This window comes from Vanessa cardui, chromosome 11, assembly GCF_905220365.1.
Source record: "Vanessa cardui chromosome 11, ilVanCard2.1, whole genome shotgun sequence".
In the NCBI taxonomy this organism is placed as follows: Eukaryota; Metazoa; Arthropoda; class Insecta; order Lepidoptera; family Nymphalidae; genus Vanessa; species Vanessa cardui.
This window is the reverse complement of record NC_061133.1, coordinates 5,961,851-5,981,325: the sequence shown is the minus strand read 5'-3', so window position 1 is coordinate 5,981,325 and position 19,475 is coordinate 5,961,851. Positions and strand designations below refer to the sequence as shown.

The 19,475-nt window shown below is 32.8% G+C and overlaps 2 protein-coding genes across 3 annotated transcripts in view; one reads left to right on the top strand and one right to left on the bottom strand.

Moving 5' to 3' along the window:
* Positions 1 to 669: 669 nt before the first annotated feature.
* LOC124533417 (troponin C, isoallergen Bla g 6.0301-like) lies at positions 670 to 9,604 on the top strand. The gene is made up of 6 exons (XM_047108653.1): positions 670 to 830; positions 2,754 to 2,784; positions 8,243 to 8,386; positions 8,556 to 8,675; positions 8,876 to 9,007; positions 9,328 to 9,604. Exons 1-6 carry the CDS (start codon positions 807 to 809, stop codon positions 9,354 to 9,356), a joined length of 480 nt encoding a protein of 159 aa, XP_046964609.1. The 5' UTR covers positions 670 to 806; the 3' UTR covers positions 9,357 to 9,604.
* A 308-nt stretch (positions 9,605 to 9,912) lies between these two features.
* The window catches only part of LOC124533416 (BMP-binding endothelial regulator protein), a 48,545-nt gene continuing 38,982 nt past the window's right edge, over positions 9,913 to 19,475 (bottom strand). For both annotated transcript variants that reach the window (XM_047108651.1, XM_047108652.1), the window contains 5 exons: positions 17,683 to 17,953; positions 14,220 to 14,429; positions 13,637 to 13,887; positions 12,406 to 13,557; positions 9,913 to 12,120 (listed from right to left, as the gene is read on the bottom strand). In XM_047108651.1, the coding sequence (XP_046964607.1) occupies positions 12,466 to 13,557; positions 13,637 to 13,887; positions 14,220 to 14,429; positions 17,683 to 17,953 (1,824 nt within the window). In that variant the 3' untranslated portion in view covers positions 9,913 to 12,120; positions 12,406 to 12,465. The remainder of the gene's footprint in view (positions 12,121 to 12,405; positions 13,558 to 13,636; positions 13,888 to 14,219; positions 14,430 to 17,682; positions 17,954 to 19,475) is intronic.

Here is a 19,475-nt window from a genome sequence, read left to right as displayed (position 1 = left end):
CAATGAAGTTTTATCGATTCAAATCCGTGTTTCAACTCAAGTCCTCAGATAAGACATCTTAGGTATTTAAAATAGTTTTTATTAAACATATTATAGTCTTGCTTTTGAAAAGAACGTCAAACATTATAATTACTATAGTGGAAATTTTTTTTCTACTATACCACAGCATACGTTTTTGAATTTATCGTAGCCTTCAGCAAAATTGACAACAAAATTGTGACAACTGCCAACAGTGTAATCATTAACTACAAAATTAATTGATAAGACATCCTCTTCATTAAATCGTTAATTAAGAACATAATTTATTATTAATACTATTTCGAAAACCGTCTCATATAGATCATATTCAAAATGTTGAATTATTCATTATAGACAGTTACACACAGAACAAAAAACCAAGCAACTTGTATAAATAATAAACGGCTACACGGCAAACGGCTCGAAAACCTACACTATTCGCGTTTAGTGATACAGCAAATGCTTGTACCGAGGGCAAGGCGGGCGGCTCGTTTTGCTTACACACCACGCCGCTTGTTTACGTTTTTACTGACCACGTTTCTGACTAAAAATACGATAGCATCCTGCCGTTTGAGGCTCGCGCCATTGGTCGGCGCAAACGCAGGAAACCGGGGAAGACTTGCCGAAACGGCCGCCTCCCCTTTACCCCCGCACCTCCGCTTATTTTATGTGAAAGTATATGAAAGGCCAAACTCGTAAAGCAGCAGAAATAACCCTGGACGCTGGAATCAGCAAACTCGCGGTCAGTCGTGTTGTGCGTCTCACAGTGCTAACTAGTGACATTAAACATGGTTCTGGACACAGAAGACTGGGTAGGTGAAATTTAAGATATTCCAAAAAACAATATTTTTGGGAATAACTTAAAACATTTTCGATATAAACATTACTGGAACTCCAGTTGAATTCCATCTAAACATATTAGGTACCTCATAAGTTTACACCAACTGCCTTGTACACCATAACTAATAAGATGTCATTAAAAATGATATTATAGAAAATCATCCATTATTTTAGTATGCGTTCTACGTACAGGTTTATATTCGATAAAGTAATTTAAGTATCATCTCTTAAAATATATTTGTTCAATTTAATCACATTATGGTATCAATCGAAATTTTTTTTAAATATTTTATTAACATCAATCTTGAAGGCAAGTAATTTAATATCATTTGTTACAGTTTATAAAAAAATATATATATAAAATATATATTATAATTGTCTGATTGACTGATTGATTGACTTACATTGACTGACTTATATCGAAACTCAACTGGAGCAACACAAAACCTTATAATTAATATTATTTTATTAATATAGGTTTACATCCATTCATTCCTAGACAGAAATCAAGAAATGATTTTTTTTTATTCATTCTTTCATTAAACTTTCAATTGAACCAAAGGCTTACATTTTAATCGAGTTCAAACAAATGGTCAGTCTTTTTTGGAATTATGGTCAAATCAAAGTAACATATTTTATAATTAACCATCACCGAAGTCTCGAATAGTTTAATTGTTAATAAATTTACTCACTCAAATATACTTTTGTGCAACAAAAGTATTTTGGAAACATACACAAAGAAGTAGTTAAAATGAATAACAGCTGTAATAAACTAATGAAACAGATAAAATCAACGTTTTATTGCTTCAACAAAGCTTTTATATACACCTTTTTTTATTCACTCCGAATCTTAACATTTTTTTTTGTTAGCGAATATTAGACATAATTATTAAAAAAAAAAAAGATTTTGTTTATATGGTTGTTCTAGGACAATAAGGTCTTCGTGTATAATAACATAATCATCAAACTTAATCAATATTACTAACTAACTTATTAAAAAACAAATACGCTTTATTTAAAATTAGTAAATAATTAGTTCTTTTAATTTTAAATGCGAAACGTAGTTGTCAAACAGTTGTAGTTTGGCTGATCAAAATCTAATAAGTATAAGTTTTATTTAATTCTTAACATAAACTGATATTCATTATAACGCTGATCAAATATTATTAGTAACCTTATATCTTATCTAAAACATGTGAATATGCTTATAGAAGTGGCCGACGCAAGACCAATGATTCTATTTTAGTTTCAATTGCACGTAAAATAAATTTATTACGCCCCACTTACGTTAGCGTCCACGAAAACTTGCCTTTATGACCTACATGTTTGATATGTAAATTAAAAAAATAATAATAAAAAACTGTACTTTTTGTAATACGATTAATGAAACTAGATAGTTTTGCTGTAAATTTTTATTTTTAATTTTTTTTAATAAGTTTATTCATTTTCAGTATTGCCGTTTATAAAAAAACATTTAAGATAATTTATTGTATCTGTTTTAAATAACTTAAGGAGGTATGTAGAAGTGCAGCGCGTGAGATCGCAATCTAAGCTCAATTACATTTGTTTTTCAACTATCATTGCGATGATCATTTTAGATTCAAGCTAAAGTCTTAAACCTAGAGTCTTAGTATATTTATAATAAAATATTCTTGGCAACAAAAATTTGAAATTAAATACAATGTGGAATGTACAATGCGTACACATTGAAAATCTAGAAACACTTTCTAAGAAAAATCTAAATTACGATCTTGGCAGTATCGCAGTCGTTATCTTGCAAACTATACAGATATTGTCTTAATTACTACTTTATTCTCCGTTGAATTCGTACTAAAATATAAATCGCAACGAAAATAAACGACTGCTGACTTTATAAATTCTTTCATTTGTTTCAGGCTGATGAGCTCCCTCCGGAACAAATTGCCGGTAAGTTATTGACCAATAATAATAAAACTAAATCATCATAATAAAAAAAGATAGTATAAAAATATTACATATCATAATGTTTACTTTTAAGAATAAAAAAAAACGCTAACTCAATATTGGCGATAAGCCAAAAACACAATAGAGGCCTGACTACATAAATTTAACGGACATGGGCTCTATCTTATATATTTATTCTTAAAAATGATGTGTGGGTTTTAATTAATGTTACAGAAATAACATTTGAAACAACTACAATGGGGCGTGACTCGTAAAAAGTTAAATTATTATGACTACTGACGTGGATTATTATTTATCAAACACTTTACTTGGTGCATTAATATGCATCAACTCGTTTTGCCCGTACCTAATTACTGTAGATCATCTACTATATTTTATAAATTTAATTATGTTTATTATTGTTTTATTATTATATTAGATTTGTTTATTATCTATTATACAAATAAGAAGCTACAAAAGTAAGTCAGTCAATTGACTTGTTAAGTATGAAGAATTTAAAACAACCAGCTTTAAATGTTTATCTGCTTAAACTAATATAAATAAAAGTGTGTTATCTTTTTGAAACCATTTAGAAGATCATATATATTATTATTATTACAATGTACAAAGGATAAGTAGCTTTATAATCGATAAACTCTAAAACTTCTAAACCGATTTGTGTACTAGTTGAACTACTGCTCTGCCCTGTTTCATAGTGTGATGTAAAGCCTGAAATAGCCTTTTAAAATAAATGAACTATCTAGATATATTATTTCAAATTAAACCTTTGAGATTAGCGCGTTCAAAACTATTTACTTTTATATACTCGTATAGAATATATAAAACATGGAAAGCTACACAGATAGTTACTTAAGTATTGGTGAGTTACGAATAATTATAATTTTGTTAAGATTATGACGAATGTAGAACTGGATATCCTGAGGAAGTATCTTGCAATAAACCAAATACTGAGATTGTTTTTAACTGTCAAATGATTCTCATTAGCAAGCAAAGGTAAGGAAGCCTATGGCATTATAAAACATTCTCTTTCACTGGAAGCGTAGCATAGGTCATACCTAGGAGATTATTGTTAATAACAAAGAGTAATATCGAATCCTTAATGATTTTTAATTTGTCCTATTTACCCTTACAAGTTAAGGTACAGAAAGGGTACTAAACCCCATTTGGGCATTCATTGCCAGAGAAACGAGATTTTAAAGCGAGTTGCATAGTCTTTATAAATATTTTATTGAATAAGAAGGAACTGTGCTGTACTCTGTGATATTTATTTATGATTTTAATAATATTTACCATTTCAATTTTTCATATTGAGAGTATTTGATTTATTAAATTTATTTTTATTTAACTAATATATTTTTTTTATATGGAAATATCAGAAAGTGAACGAAAAACCGTTATAGCAACTTCTTTCAGTACAGTAAAAAAATCTAACAATAATATTACAACGTTTTTATAATCATTAACATCTTGTCAGCGTGATACGTGAAAAACTGTGAAACTTAATTCCGCCGATGAAAGCCGACTGTTCGTTGGAACAGCCATACCTACAGCTGTCCAACTTTTGAGTGACGGTTACGGTAGGAGATCTACTCTCAAAGAAAAATAGAAACTAATCGCATATACTTTAATACAAAAGCCATGCAAAAACTTTCAGTATTTAAATGTAAATACTAGAAAATATAAAGTAAAGATTACTTTGTATCTTATGTGAAATCATTTAAAACAGAATTTACAGGTTATTTTCTGCACTTACAGATTTTGTTTAAATAAATAGCTACAAGGAAAATGTTATTATAACAGTAATTTACATTAATAGTTACGCGCATTAGCTAATGTTTGTTATTATAAAAAGGGGCAAGTTCGGGCGGGCGGCAACCGTAGCGTGGTAACACGCTTGGAACGCTGCCAATGGACCGTGGATCTGATAAAGCGTTCTATACTCAAACTTTAAAGAAATTCGATTACAAAATTTTGGTAAATTTTATTAACACCCTGTATTTATAAACTAAATTAAAAAAAAACTTGTTAATTTTTTTAAAATGTTAAGTAACATTGGAAGAACAGAATTTACCTAAATTCAAAATAAAGGTTAGGTTGTATGAACATACACACATTGATTAATAAAGAACTCTTTTGTAGTTAAATGTGTGGTTGTAATACCAACATTAATTAGTAAGTACAGTTATGAAAAGATCGGAAACAGTTTGAAAAGATTAACCGATTGAATTTCCGAATGATCCAAATTTGAACATCTCTTTATTGAACTTGTTCTCCAGGAGAAACAAGGTAATAAAACTAATATTGATTATTGACTAAAAAACCATAAAGAGTTGTCATTCAACCGGAAGTTTGATCGGTACACCACTTTAATTTGAGGTATATCTATCAAGTATACGTTCCTCATTCTATTCAACGCAATTCGACTGTTACTTACAAAAATAAACCTCGTTATTCGTTAATTATAACTACGGACTAATTCTACTCATTTATAACGGTTAAGATACGAACGCAATTTTATTCCGATTCAACTTCTATCGAAATGCAACTATTGTTGTTGATGATTGTTGTATCCGGTGAATAGGAAAATGACAACAATAACTCTTAGATTAGATTATGATAAGGTGACAATTAGTTCAATTGGCGCCCAGTGCGGGACTTTATTGTCTACTTTCGTGTTGGTGGTAATCATGTGACAGAATATCATTCTAAGTTTTTACTAAACACGTTTACTTACTTACTGAGCTCGAGATGAATTATAAATAAATATAAATTTCTAAGAATAATTTGTAATGTCCCATGATTTCAACTCTCTGATCTTTGTTTAAATTCTCCTTTGGTTAAGTTATATGAATTAGATTTTAGCATTTTTGAACACTTATTAATAATATATTTACAGAAATTCTTTATCCCACTTATTTGGGGTCAGGGCACTGGTTTCCTCAACATTGTATTTTATTTGTTATTATTCATGAAAACAATATTCTTTTGCGGTTAAAATAACCATGGTAAAATATTCAATGTGATATGAAATTATTTTTAAAATACATAATTATTGAGTAAAAGATGATGGCTTTTGATTTTAGACAACAACTATAGCAGAATGTCCTCATTTCGAACGACCCTGGGAGAACAGTGGGTAGATAATAATTAATAAACTGGTAAAACCTAAAAAAAAAGCAATAAAGCGCATGGGGCTTTGAGACAACTGCCAAGATATCTTGATGATCAAAATTAACTACTCGTAGCTGGCGAAAATAAAAAATATGTTTTTAAAACTATATAGTTGCCAAATTACCAAAATATCGTAGAACAGCTGCGCATTCGTAGCTTAATCTGGACCTTAGATTATCTTGCGTATTAAAGAAATTAATTGTAAAGCATTTTTATTTAAGATTTGTTTCATTCTTGTCATGTTTTCTAATGATCCTTAGATCATTATTATAGTAACACTAAGATATGACTATACTTAACAAAAGCCGTTACTGTCCAGTGAATATGAATTGATCAATGATCTTAAAAGAGAGATTGCGTGTTTAGGTATGGTTAAGCATCAATGAGTTTCCGATATCTTCATTTGTTTTTCAAATTCGCTTCGTATTCATTGGTTAAGGAAATGGTCCTGTTGAAACCTGTAGCGTCTAAAAATCTACAACACGCCAACTTAAAGTGAGAATTTTATTGTTACTTCAGTAAAGTTAAAAAACATTAGGAGTTGTAACAATGTTTGTAAGCTATTCTTAACATTGAAAACAGCTACATAGAAATAGCAGAACTATTTAAGCTTTGATAATAGCCTGTGTTATGTAGTTCACAAGCACTATTTCTGTCGCTTCTCGCTTCACATTAAAACAATGTTAAACATACACCTAAGTTTGTATGATTTAATATACGTGCGCTAAACTTTTTACGTCGTTATTTCAATGAGTCAAATGTTTAAAATTTGAAAAATGATCCAATCGATTTGTCTTTCAACTCTGACGTTAAAAATTCGAAACAGTTTATTTCTGAAAAAAATTAATAAAATTTTAATATTATTCTATATCTTCGTAAAATAATGACGCACGTTCCGAAATATACCGCAGGCAAGCAAATTATTATGAAATTTTATTGCCGTCAGTCGGCGTCGTATAGAAGTTGTCATGTAGCATTCATGGGTTAAACGATAACTCATTTTTCATACACACTTTATGTTCCCTTCATATTATGAACACGTATCCCACGAGTCTGTTAGATCTTTTTATATAAAAATACAACTTAACATCTGCAAACAGTATATCTTTGACAATTGACATATATCTTGATAATTTATTATAGCAGGTACGAGTGAAATTAATTTAAGCAAAATATTAAATACAATCTCATTTTTATTTAGCGCTATTAAGAGAATTATTTGAACGACAATATATTCAAATATTTTAGGTTCGCTTTTTTTCCTCGGGCCAAATATTTTGGTCACATTTTTTTCTTCTATATGGTTAAAGCAAAGTAACTGTCGTAGGTACACGTACCTCTGCTGACCTAAGCTCTCCTCTCCCTTTTTGGTTAGAAGGATTATTCCACCACGTTGCACAAATCTAATTGGTTCATCATACCTATGCACACTTACAAATACAACTTAAGTACAAAAATAAATTCAGTAGTGAGTGAGACCTGAGTTTGACCCTGTAAACATCGGTTACGATGCACGCGTTCTATACCAATGAGCCACCTCGGCATCCTCGCCATCTGCTTGGTTGTTTTAATTTAATTTAAATTTGATGTCTCAATGTAGAATTTATTAGTCAGATTCTTATATTTTGTTTGTAAGTAGTAAAATTTATATTTATAACTACCAAATTTTAACTAAATTTTAAAATACGAAATAAGTTCAAATAACTTAGATAAATTTTCGAATTCTCTGTTTATCGATAACATACAATTGTTAAATATTTTGCTCTCGTAAATCCAAAAATATATACGCATTAGTTTCTCGCACCATTGTTAAAATAATATTTACAAATAATTCTTTAATACTCACTATATCGATTACGTCAATAAAATAACAATACTCTTGATGTATTTGGTTTATCTTTTAAATTTCTAACTGGCCTAAATACGCGTTGCCTCTCCACGCAACGCGCATCGACGATGCACCACACTGCTGCACCAAAATAACCGTATTGCACAACTTATTCGCACTACATCTAAGAGCATTGAACCGGCATCCTAATCTTACCACAGCCGGTCTAACGTTCAGTGCGACTGTTTTAATTACCGGCGAAACACTGGGACACTAGAACTTTGGAACCAGGCATTTTACAGTAATCAAGCATTTATTAATTATTGGTCGGAATTGTGCCATGAGTGCACTAAACGTTGAGGGTATGTTAGGTCGTAATTAGTGTATTAACCCTCTGTTATGTAACATGTAATCAGGTTTCGAATGCGTGATTTGTTGCAGTCCTTCGCAAAGCGTTTGATGGCTTTGACCACAACCGCTCGGGCAGTATTCCATGTGACTTCGTAGCTGACATTCTTCGAATGATGGGACAGCCCTTCAACAAGAAGATCCTCGAGGAGCTCATCGAGGAGGTTGACGCTGACAGTGAGTATCTATTTTTATAACTTAACAAGCTACATTTAGCTGATAGTGAAATATATAAGAAGCCCTAACATTATTTGTTAGAAATTGTTTAACATTGAAAATAGAAAAGAGGGTATTTCTTGTACAAGGATATGTTTTACAGTACTTAGTATGTAATGCAATATTTCAGAGTCTGGTCGTTTGGAATTCCCTGAATTCGTAACCCTCGCTGCCAAGTTCATCGTTGAAGAAGACGCCGAGGCTATGCAAAAGGAACTTAGGGAAGCTTTCAGATTATATGACAAGGAAGGTAAGATGGCGAACCTTCTATAAATATATTGCTTACGTATGCGTTCAGGATACTAATCAAGCATTTAAATGATCAGTTATTATTAGCACTATTTTCGACCGATAAATACATTTATCTTTTAAAATGTACTTGTCTGATTAAATTTTGAACGTCATGATTAGTATAACTATTTTAGGAAAGTAAATATACCTTAATTACAGGCAACGGTTACATTCCCACATCGAGCTTGCGTGAAATCCTCCGTGAATTGGACGAACAGCTGACGGATGATGAACTCGACGGCCTCATCCAAGAAATTGATACGGACGGCAGCGGCACTGTTGACTTCGATGGTATAATTATACAATTTCACATATTAAGTCATCATCCTCCTGCCCTTATCCCAATTTACTTGGTATCGGCGCAGAATGTATTCTCCTTCCATATTGCCCTATCCGACGTTATCTTACAAGTAACATTCTTTCCAGCTATATCCTCTTTCACACAATCCATTCGTTTCATTGGTCGTCCCCTTCCTTTATCATATTAAAATTAAAAAAAGAATACAACAATATAAGTGTAATGCTGATTTAATGCAGCACAATTAAGCAAGTGTTTCTCTAAGGAATATTTTTGTTGTAATTTATATTCACGTTAATTTTCATTGTTTCAGAGTTCATGGAGATGATGACTGGGGAATAAACTAATTTATCTAAATGCTTTTATACTTTAATAATGATTTAATTTTAAGTTAAATATATTTCATACATTTTGGTACTACAACCTTCGAGTCTTGGAATTATTGAACTAAACATACACTGTCATTGTAAGAAAACTAAAGAATAACATATGTATGTATTGTAAAATATGATCCCTTGTTCTCGTTCAACTGATGCGTGTGGCTGAGAAATGATTATATATACTTTATTAATAAATCTTTTACAACACTATTCTTATGTTTGATTGTCGAATATGAAAGTTTTTGGCACAAAGAATCCCGAGGGAAATGAGAGAAACTTCAAATGAAATGTTCGTCCAGAAATATCATTGTAGAAATGTTGCGTGATAAAAATAATAAAGTCACTGTTTTTATACCGGACGCCAAATTGTCCTAGATAATTTTGATGGCATAAAATGCAGAAGTTTGGCTCAACGCCAGCCGTAAGTAATGGATCTATTTAAAATGCTATTCCGCTGATAATAAACTCTGGAGAATATTTCTATCCCCGTATTATGTGATATTAAATGAAAACACCTATGAATATTACTTCTTTATTATTAGATAATTCTTTGATATTTGAATAATTTTCACGTTGACACATTAAATGTTCTAAATTACATTGGTGATATAAAAATTATTTTACAACTGGTCATATCCAAAAATACAGGTAGGTAGTCATATCAATGTAAACTATAAATTATAATATATCATATTAAAACGTGCTTTTAAAAGGCTATTTAATGAAACAAATATAATATATTGAAATAATATAATAATTATGTCCAACTTATTTTTATTACGCATGTATGTTAGCATTCAATGAAAATTTTAAGGTATCACTTTGTGGTTGAATTCTCGAAATAATATTTAATAACAGATAGTGTGATACTGTGTTTATATTGAAAGATATCAGAGAGCAACTGACGCAGCATTTTTTAAAATGAATACTTAACGAAAAAATAATAAACCTTCCGTGGTAAATGTAATAATAATATCCATGCAATAAAATATAAATGATATCATTAATATGGCGACAAAATTATACATTATCAAATAATAAAACAATATTCAATCTCAAATAACTTACTTAGAAGCCTACATAAAACGTAGACCATTATTAAATAATGATAAGAAATAAAAAATAATGGGAATGCAAATAAAAATGGTATTACGAATAGGAATTTAATAAAATCATTTAAAGTTTGTATGCAATAGGAAGTCTTGACTTAAATGGATATTCTAAGCCACTTTTTATAGCCATAGCCCCATTAAAATTTACAAAATAAAATGAAACACTTCATCCAAATACTCAATGTTCATTTTAAGTCAAATTTCGCATAATCTCATCGAAAATTCTACTTCTATTCTAGTATTTTATTATGTCATGTTTATAAACAGAATATATATTGGTACCGTTATATAAGTACGTTTACATTTGAAATAAATATTATAAAAAAAAGATAGCAAATATGTATAGATAAATAGATAAGTACATAATCATTATGTGCTTTTTGCCAAGTGATGCCTACTGGCATACTTATATCACAATCGTGGCAGCATGAGTCTACAACTATCGAATCTAGAGCGAAGCGATTTTGAATACACGTATCTAATACTCATTTATTTCTGTTCAAATTAACCGAAAATAAATAGAGTGATAACAAAATTTATTGATTTTTATTTTATCTCATGAATTGTCTAGTTCGTTCTGATATCGTAGTTTCAGCCACCTTACACTACTGAAGATCCAATGGCACATAGTACATTCACTTCTGTGAACTAACACATCATGACATACAAATGCGATAAACATACAACGTGAAGCAAATCAACAGATCACGTTATATTTAACGTTAAAAATCAATGTCAATAATAAAATTCATTGGTAACGCATTTAAAAACTAAATTTTTAATAGTCTTAATTTAAAAATACTAAAGCTAATTATGTAATAATAGTTACATATTATGTTTAGTGGAATAGATCAAAATATGTACAGTTATAACGTTTATAAATTATTTGTTCGTAAACACAAGGGTAACAGAGCCGCTCGTCTTAGCGTATACATTTCGACAGTGAATAGAGCGAGCTCGTTTATATGAGACAACATTGAATTAGACTTCATTCAAAGTATATACACAAGATCCATACAATCTCGTTAGCTTCTTGGCTTCGGCTAGATCTAAGATTTCGTAAACTAACTACAGATGAGATCTCATTTTGAACTATGTTAACCAAACGTCTCCTGTCTGAAGTCATATCCAAAGCTAATTATCACATATTGTTGAAAGATATAGAATTATAGTGTAATAAATTATAAAACATTTACCACATCAAGCGGAACAAGGATCTAGGCGTCCACCAATACATAAAACCAGCACATTTTTTATCTAATACAAACATTAACATCGACACAAATAATTTGTAAGAAAATCAATTATACTTATCGCTCTTTGTTATAAAAAACATATATATAAAAAGAGGAGCTTCAACCATAACCTCATTCATTAACCATTATACAGGAATGATTATACATTTATATAACTATGTAGATGCTGGTTGATTTGGCGAGGTACTAGTAAGCTACAGGTGGTCTAAAAATCGTATATTATTATAACAGAGCTTGTTCACTTAACTATAAGTAGATTACGAATACTGTTTATGTAAATAGATCTTCGTTCCTAATATTGTCGCACCTTACTGACAGGACTCAATTTCAATTCGACTCGACACTTTCTGTTTACATACTGAAAAGAAAAAGAAATACATTTATGTTATTATTGATCTTATATTTACACCAACGGAAAGGGTAATCAAATTCCATATAATAATTTTATTGAAAAGATTTTTTATCGTATCCCATAGGTTCAGCAAAAATATTTATTTGACGATTTTTAAATTAACTTGCTATCAGCGAATGAAATAAATTTTAATTACATCTGCTATTGATTCATCGGCTTCTTCTTTATCTTTAATTATATTTAATCAAAGCTTGAACTAATTTAGTGATAAAATAAATAAGCAATAATTACCTCATAATTGCCATAATGGCAGCTGGTTTGACTAGTAATTGTGTTGCCGATGCTAGTATACTAATGTAGAATTGGAGGTGGAGGCCGGGAACGGCTGTTATTCCGTTTAGGTATTGCACCCAAAGTTAATAAATCGGTTTTCCTATGTTTGACAGAGCGACCAACACCCATACGGCCACGACTTAGCCATGGTGGGGGAGGACCCTCACACCAAGCGGCACGCATCCAATCTTGTGGCTCCGCACCAACACGTGTACATTCTCTTGCATACGCTCTATATGCCGCACAATGACATCGAAAACCCGAACAGCTACATGCATCCAGAAGACATGCTTCCGCATAATTATGAGGGTTGACTTTACCCACGCATTTTGAAAATGCCTCGTTAGATTCAAATGCACGGCACAGTCGTTGTACTTTCGTCAGCTTCGACTTACGACATCGTGAGATCCCGCTCGGTCGCTCCGGACGCCTCGTGCAAGCACGATGCCCGCCTACCCGCCAAGAAGTTCCGAACCTCCAAGTATCGTTTAACAGTCTTCCGTCACGCGTTCTCATATCGTCTCTAGCGACTGAATTAAAGTTTCCACACAACCCGCATAACTTTCCTTTATATGAGCTCGACACAGTCACTTCCAAAAACCCGTCACCGTCCCATAACATTTGTACCCCTATTTCAGATTTCAAAAGAACAGATCCATTACTTCGACTTATTTCAGCAACTCCTTTAATTATGTAAGGAAGGCTTATCCTTTGTCCATTTACTTTGATGCGCATTTTCTTTCCCATATTGACCTTCGTGGATCCAATGCGCAATGTTGCAGTACGAGTCCAAGAAGAATGTGAAGTATTTCTGGCATCATTCGATATTCTTATAGAAAAGGTGTGATTTTTACAGTCTGAAACTAATTGGTATTTGCAGGAACCTTGAAAGCTATAAAATTTTCCATCAAATGTTTTGTAGTGAGGATCACCGAAGACAGTACATATTCCATCGATGTCTACACACTTAGGACAACACTGCCCAGGCAACTGTCGGAGTGTCTGATCGGGCGGACAACTTAAAGTCGGGCAGCGTTCCATAGCACACCGTGGTTCTCCTCCGTGGCACTCACACGACTTGCAAGCGTCTAACTGCCATATCTCTCCATCCTGAAATAAGAGCATATAACTATTTAGAATATTACTTCAAACATCATAATATGTATTATCAATTTAAATTTTGACGCACCTGATAAGTTTTTCCAGCGATAACACAGGCTGTCTGCGCTTCTTCTATTTCCGGGCACTCTGGACAGCATTTACCAGGAAGAGGTGGCAGTGCACGAGCTCCACAAGTCAGCACTGGACACGTCTGTCGCGTGCATACTGCTGTGCCATTCATACAAGTGCAATGTGTACATGGATCCACTCGAAAAGGAATCAAATGGTCATGATATTCCTTGCCAATTATGCATGGTTTCGGTAGAGAAAATCCTGAAACTGATAGAGAGCATATTAAGATTTTGTATTTTTTATCATATATTATTATATACCATCATGCTTTAAATGTTTTTGACATGATTAATACAAAATATTTGAAACACTAATAATTACTAAAAATTTATTAGGGTAAATAATGATCTTATTATATTACAACTTTAAAAACAACACAGTGTAGACTACACTTAGATTTCTACTCGTAGCTAGCAGGAGTGACAATTATGCCAATAAACTATTTTTTAATTTATTCGTAATTTTAATGGAAAATTATTGATATTATATTTTGTAAGCATCGATAGTCGTTCTATATTCATCTTTAATAAAAAACATACTTGGAAGTATTTTATCCGCAGTGGGATGGGTGCATTTGGGGCAGCATTCTCCAGGAGGCGTGTACTGCTGGGAGACGATGCAGGGTAAAACTGGGCAGGCTCGCTTAATGCAGGACAATGTCCCCCGCACACATCGACACGACAAACAGGGCTCTTCTGGTATACGGACATCTCGGCCTTCCCACACGCGTTGTCCATTTATGACACATTCTGTAAAAATAGAGATACATATCATTAGTATTTTGTTAAGACAAAGCTGAAAACGTACGATCAATTCTTTGTTACTCTTAAAAGCCAAAGATCCTTAAGGTGGAATGTGAATGTTTCTTTTCTTAAAAAATCTTAATTGTTTTAAAATAAAAATGCAAAATATTTTCGCCATTGTCTCAAAGAATCACAAAGACAAAGCGACAAAGGGCACGCTCCATAAATTAATACAATCGGGCGATGAATCAATCAGGATTTAATGAATGGGAAAACTAGCCGCACACGAAGTACCCCTCCTCAGAACACGACTCTCAGATCACGCGTCGAATCTCCACAATGACTATAAATACTTTTGCGTATTAGATTCATTTTATAAATGTTCAAGGACAATATACATTTATATGTTCTTAATTCCGAACACAATACTTACACAAAGATAAGTGTTATTAATATACTCGAATCTTTATAAAAAGCTTTTATGGTAGGTTGTTTTGAAGTACTGTAAAGAGCTTTTGAATATAATGGAATACGCTCGTCATAACCCTTTATATGTGTGTTTAAGTAGAATAGTCATACTCGTACACTTTATATTATGTGCGCTGTTCAGAGAGCGCTCGATGCATAATGTAATTGTCACAATAAAGGCACTCAAGTCTCCTAAGTAAAATAAAACCGATAAAACGAATAACATCGTCCTTTTTTAGACATGCAATTCAATATATATATCGTTTAACCAGCTCAATGTTTGAGCATTCAACACTTAATGTAAAAACCAGAATTATTTATCTCACGTACATACTGCTTGTTAATGGAGAAACAGAAATCATGAATGAAGCGAAAACTCAATATTTTTTGTCTGACATCGTACGCGACTGCAATTTAAAAGGCGCAGTAGTTAATTGAACACAATATGCAACCATAAATGAAATGACAATTGGTCGGTTATATAACGCACTGTAATGGAAAAATGTCGACAATAAAATTACGACGTCGAAACATATAGCGACGTTTTTAGTATAGTTATGTAACATCTATAAAATATTCATTACACGCAGAATGCGTATATCACAAGCTAATTATTTTAATTTCTCGGGCCGTCGCAGACATGGCCAATAATAACGATAGCACTCGAAACGTTAAAAGAATTTAGATGAGTAAGCTTTTGTTTATGTTTAAAAAGGTTTGTGGAGCTTTAGAATTTCCAACAAAGACATGAAACATACAATTCTGCTCGGAATTTTTATGTCTATCGATGACTAAGTACCTTAGTATTTTAAAATTAATGCAATCAAAATCCAGACATACATACATACGGGTATATGCACCTACAAAAAAGATTAAGAGGATTTTTGTAAAAACTTCCCGTATCAGTTTAATAAAACATACATAAACTGATTCAGACTGCCAGAAATATTGCCCGCTGGCATTTTATGTGTCGTTTTATTATTACAAATAATAATTAAACGTCTCGAGAGGATTTGTATTTAAGAGAAGAAAATAATGTATAGCATTACATACGGACTTTTTACAAATTGAAAAAGCTTTTGAAATCACATGTGTATTATTTTTTATTCTTTGCCAGAAAATACAATCCATTTATGGTCATCTCGAGATTTCGCTTTGTCCCGAAACAAAAAGAAACACTTTGAGTCTGATAAGGTCGTAATCATAAAGGAATAAGACGTAAAAGAAGCAAAAAGCCTAATGCACCGTTGGGATCGTAAAACAAACAAACACAGGGCACACCTCGGCGTTCCCGCAGCCACGCAGACGTCGGCCGCTTTGAGCAACAGACAAAAACCCACCCGCCTCTACCTTTTAAGTAGGTTGTTAACTTTTTGATTTATGGTCAATAATAGAGACGCAAACGCCGTGGGAGACTTCCCGACCATTACAAATATATGTAATTTTAACGAACCCCCGTGAACATAATAAGATCTCATTTTGTTAAGACATAGGTAGAAATCATTCCCTTTGTCTTAAGTATTTACCGTGCCAAATGACCGAATATTTTTTGGGTGGTCCTCTTAGTAGTTACATTCAAAATTCCTTCGTCAAAGTACGCATAAAACGTAAGCAATATGTGAACCCTGCACCCTGTGAAAACGATTTCAAAATACCAAACATTTATTTTAATATAAATAATAACAGCTTAGGTCACAATAAAGCAAGGCGAACATAATGGGAACAAATGGTCTTGACTTTTTATTGATAACATACAGATCAATAAGTCACTTTGTTGTCCGATAATAGTCATCGAAGCGTTATGTATGGAGCTGAGAGGAACGAGTTATTATGGCTGAGTAGTCCATTGTCTGAAGATACTCTGAGCTACTGCGCAACGTCTTGTGTGTTATGCCATTGTCAACCTCGGCGTGTGGGCGAATCGCGGCCACCTCAGAACAAAGGTATTATGGTGAGCGCAAACACAAGACAAAATGACAACTCGAAATCGTAATTAAAGATCATCAACTTATGTATAACAATAACAGGTTTTTTAAACGTTCTTCGGAGTATATTGACCAAATGGCCATGTTTTATTTAGAAGAAAAAGACGCAAAATAATTTAATAATTCAAGAGAGCTAAGGTCCGAGAATCCTTCGTTATTCTTGACCAGCCAGCGGGTAATGAATAAAATATACAGGCAATAAAACGATAGGTCGGAATGTGTCGGCCATTTTCAAAAGCGATTCTGTGCCGTCATCTCGAAAATTACTATTATTTGATTTTGAATTAATAAACTTGTTAAAGTTTGGGAAGGGACGTAAACTGCCTGAGTTTTTGGTTTTATTAAGTTCGCATGTCGGTTTATATTTGTTTTTCAATGGGATTATGGTTTTTTTGTTGCGCGTGCGTCTGGGTGGGCGCACTTCGAGACAAGACTGCGCCAGCGTCGCTCGGCAATTATATTCGTTGAACATAACGTACCTCCGTACTCGTGGTGGGAAAACACAGCGTGAAATAGGGAGTGCATTCTTTTAAGTCATTATGTTTGTTTATTTCTTATTCATAAGGAATGTTATTGGTTGCCGTGAAACGACTCGTAACAATAACATTTTCATATAGAGGAGTAATTAAGATTATTTTATTGACTGAATGAAAATAATTAACTTTTGCAAAAAAATATAATAGAAAAATACTTCTTCTGTGTTTATGGACAGGAATATAAATATATAAGAATTTTCTTAATGCCTTAATTATTAACATGATATTTGCAATACAAGCTTAGTAATATTTATGAAACTAATAATGTACCTTCACAAACTGGACAATTATAGTGCGTATGCCTCTGATGCTTAGGGTTGTCACAAGGAGCGTAGCACTCGGGTCGTGACATAGTCACCACACCGGCTTCGCAGCGGAACAGCCTGCCATCTTCATTCCACTCGGTGTGAGAGGCATACTCCGTGCCATTATACCAACAGCCTTTGCATCGTGCACAGCAGCCTTCTCGCGGCATCTCGACGGCGCAGTCTTTCATTATCCCGCACTCCTTTGCACCTTTCCGACACTCAACAAAGCCGTTCTATAACAAAGAAAGTAAAAATAATGAGTCACATTAGAATCGAAACAGTTGCCAAATAATTGCCTTAATATAGTTGCCTAGACCAAACGGAAGATCGTAACTTCAAAATCAAACAAGCACTATTGAAAGACGTAAAAAAATATTTGGCGAAGTAGCAGCGAATTTTTGCATCAATGCAAATTATGACTTTCCCAAAAAAGGTCCTCCTACATTTCAGGGATCTATCAAATATTTTCTAAAATTAAAGCCATTTATACAGAACGCTTAACAAACAAAGGAAGTTTTATGATAGTTTTCTTAATATCTATAATATTTACAAAAAGGACACATTCACAACTTCTATCGTCAAAACAAACGGAAAGATAAACATGGTTTATTTTCAAATAACTCCAATGCTTATGACATTACTATAAAGAAATGATGAAAGACAGCCATTCACGTATTCCAATTATGGAAAGACCGTTCATGCGTTTTTATAAAAGAAATAATTCAACCTGCCTTAATGAACAATATCTTAAAGCGCTCACATTGCCTTGATACCATGAATGCTGATCGAAATATTGTTTAAATAATATGTAATTCCGATTCAGAAGCCATAAATGTTGTACTGTAATTATTTTAGAGAATTCATATCTTTAAAATACATAAAGCAAATAAAAACATGAATATTCAAAGATAAAGCCGAGATGGCCGCGTGGTCAGAACGCGTGCATCTTAACCGATGATCGCGGGTTCAAGCCCAGGCAAGCACCACTGAATAGGTAAGTAAGGTATTCACGTGTTTAAATTGTGGTTATAATTCACCTCGTGCTCGGCGATGAAGGAAAACATCGTGAGGAAATCTGCATGTGTCTAATTTTAAAGAAATTCTGCCACGTGTGTATTCTACCAATCCGCATCGGAACAGCGTGGTGGAACATGTTCCAAACCTTCTCCTCAAATGAAGAGAATTTCCCACCGCTGGGTTAGCCCAGCTGTGGGAAAAAAATTACAGGCTGTTGTTGTGTACTCAAAGATACACAAAAAACGATCGCCCTAATCTGTCTAAAGCAGTTATCATAATACAACTGAATTCAAAGAGTTCTAAGCTATTTTTATTATAAATATATGAAATGATTCATACCTAACGTTTCAGAAATATTTTGATTATGTAAGACATAGTATAAAAATTCCGTATAAAATTGAATAACATTTCGTCGATTACAATATTCTCACGGAAACGATTATTTAATTATATCTATGCGACGGAATTTAGTTATTAACATGTTGTTTGTCAGACATGATCAATATTAACGTCTAATATTTACACAAATCTGTACACTATCAAACGTTTTAACACCAAACATTGTGTCCTAATTCGTATGTAGCCGTGGCCCCGCGTCGGCGGGCACGACGGCTGTAACTATCTACGACGTACGTACGTGACTGTACGACTGTCTTCCTAAAACGTACCATAAGCGGACAGTTTCGTCTGACCTCTATAAGTTCGCGTGTCTGGCCTTTCAAACGAGAGCTAGCACCG

Excerpts from the sequence above, each read along its gene's own strand:
- LOC124533417 (XM_047108653.1), top strand. The coding sequence starts at position 807 with ATGGTTCTGGACACAGAAGACTGG. Across the intron at positions 831-2,753 it reads TTCTGGACACAGAAGACTGG|GCTGATGAGCTCCCTCCGGA; the intron begins GTAGGTGAAATT and ends CATTTGTTTCAG. Across the intron at positions 8,676-8,875 it reads CAGATTATATGACAAGGAAG|GCAACGGTTACATTCCCACA; the intron begins GTAAGATGGCGA and ends CCTTAATTACAG.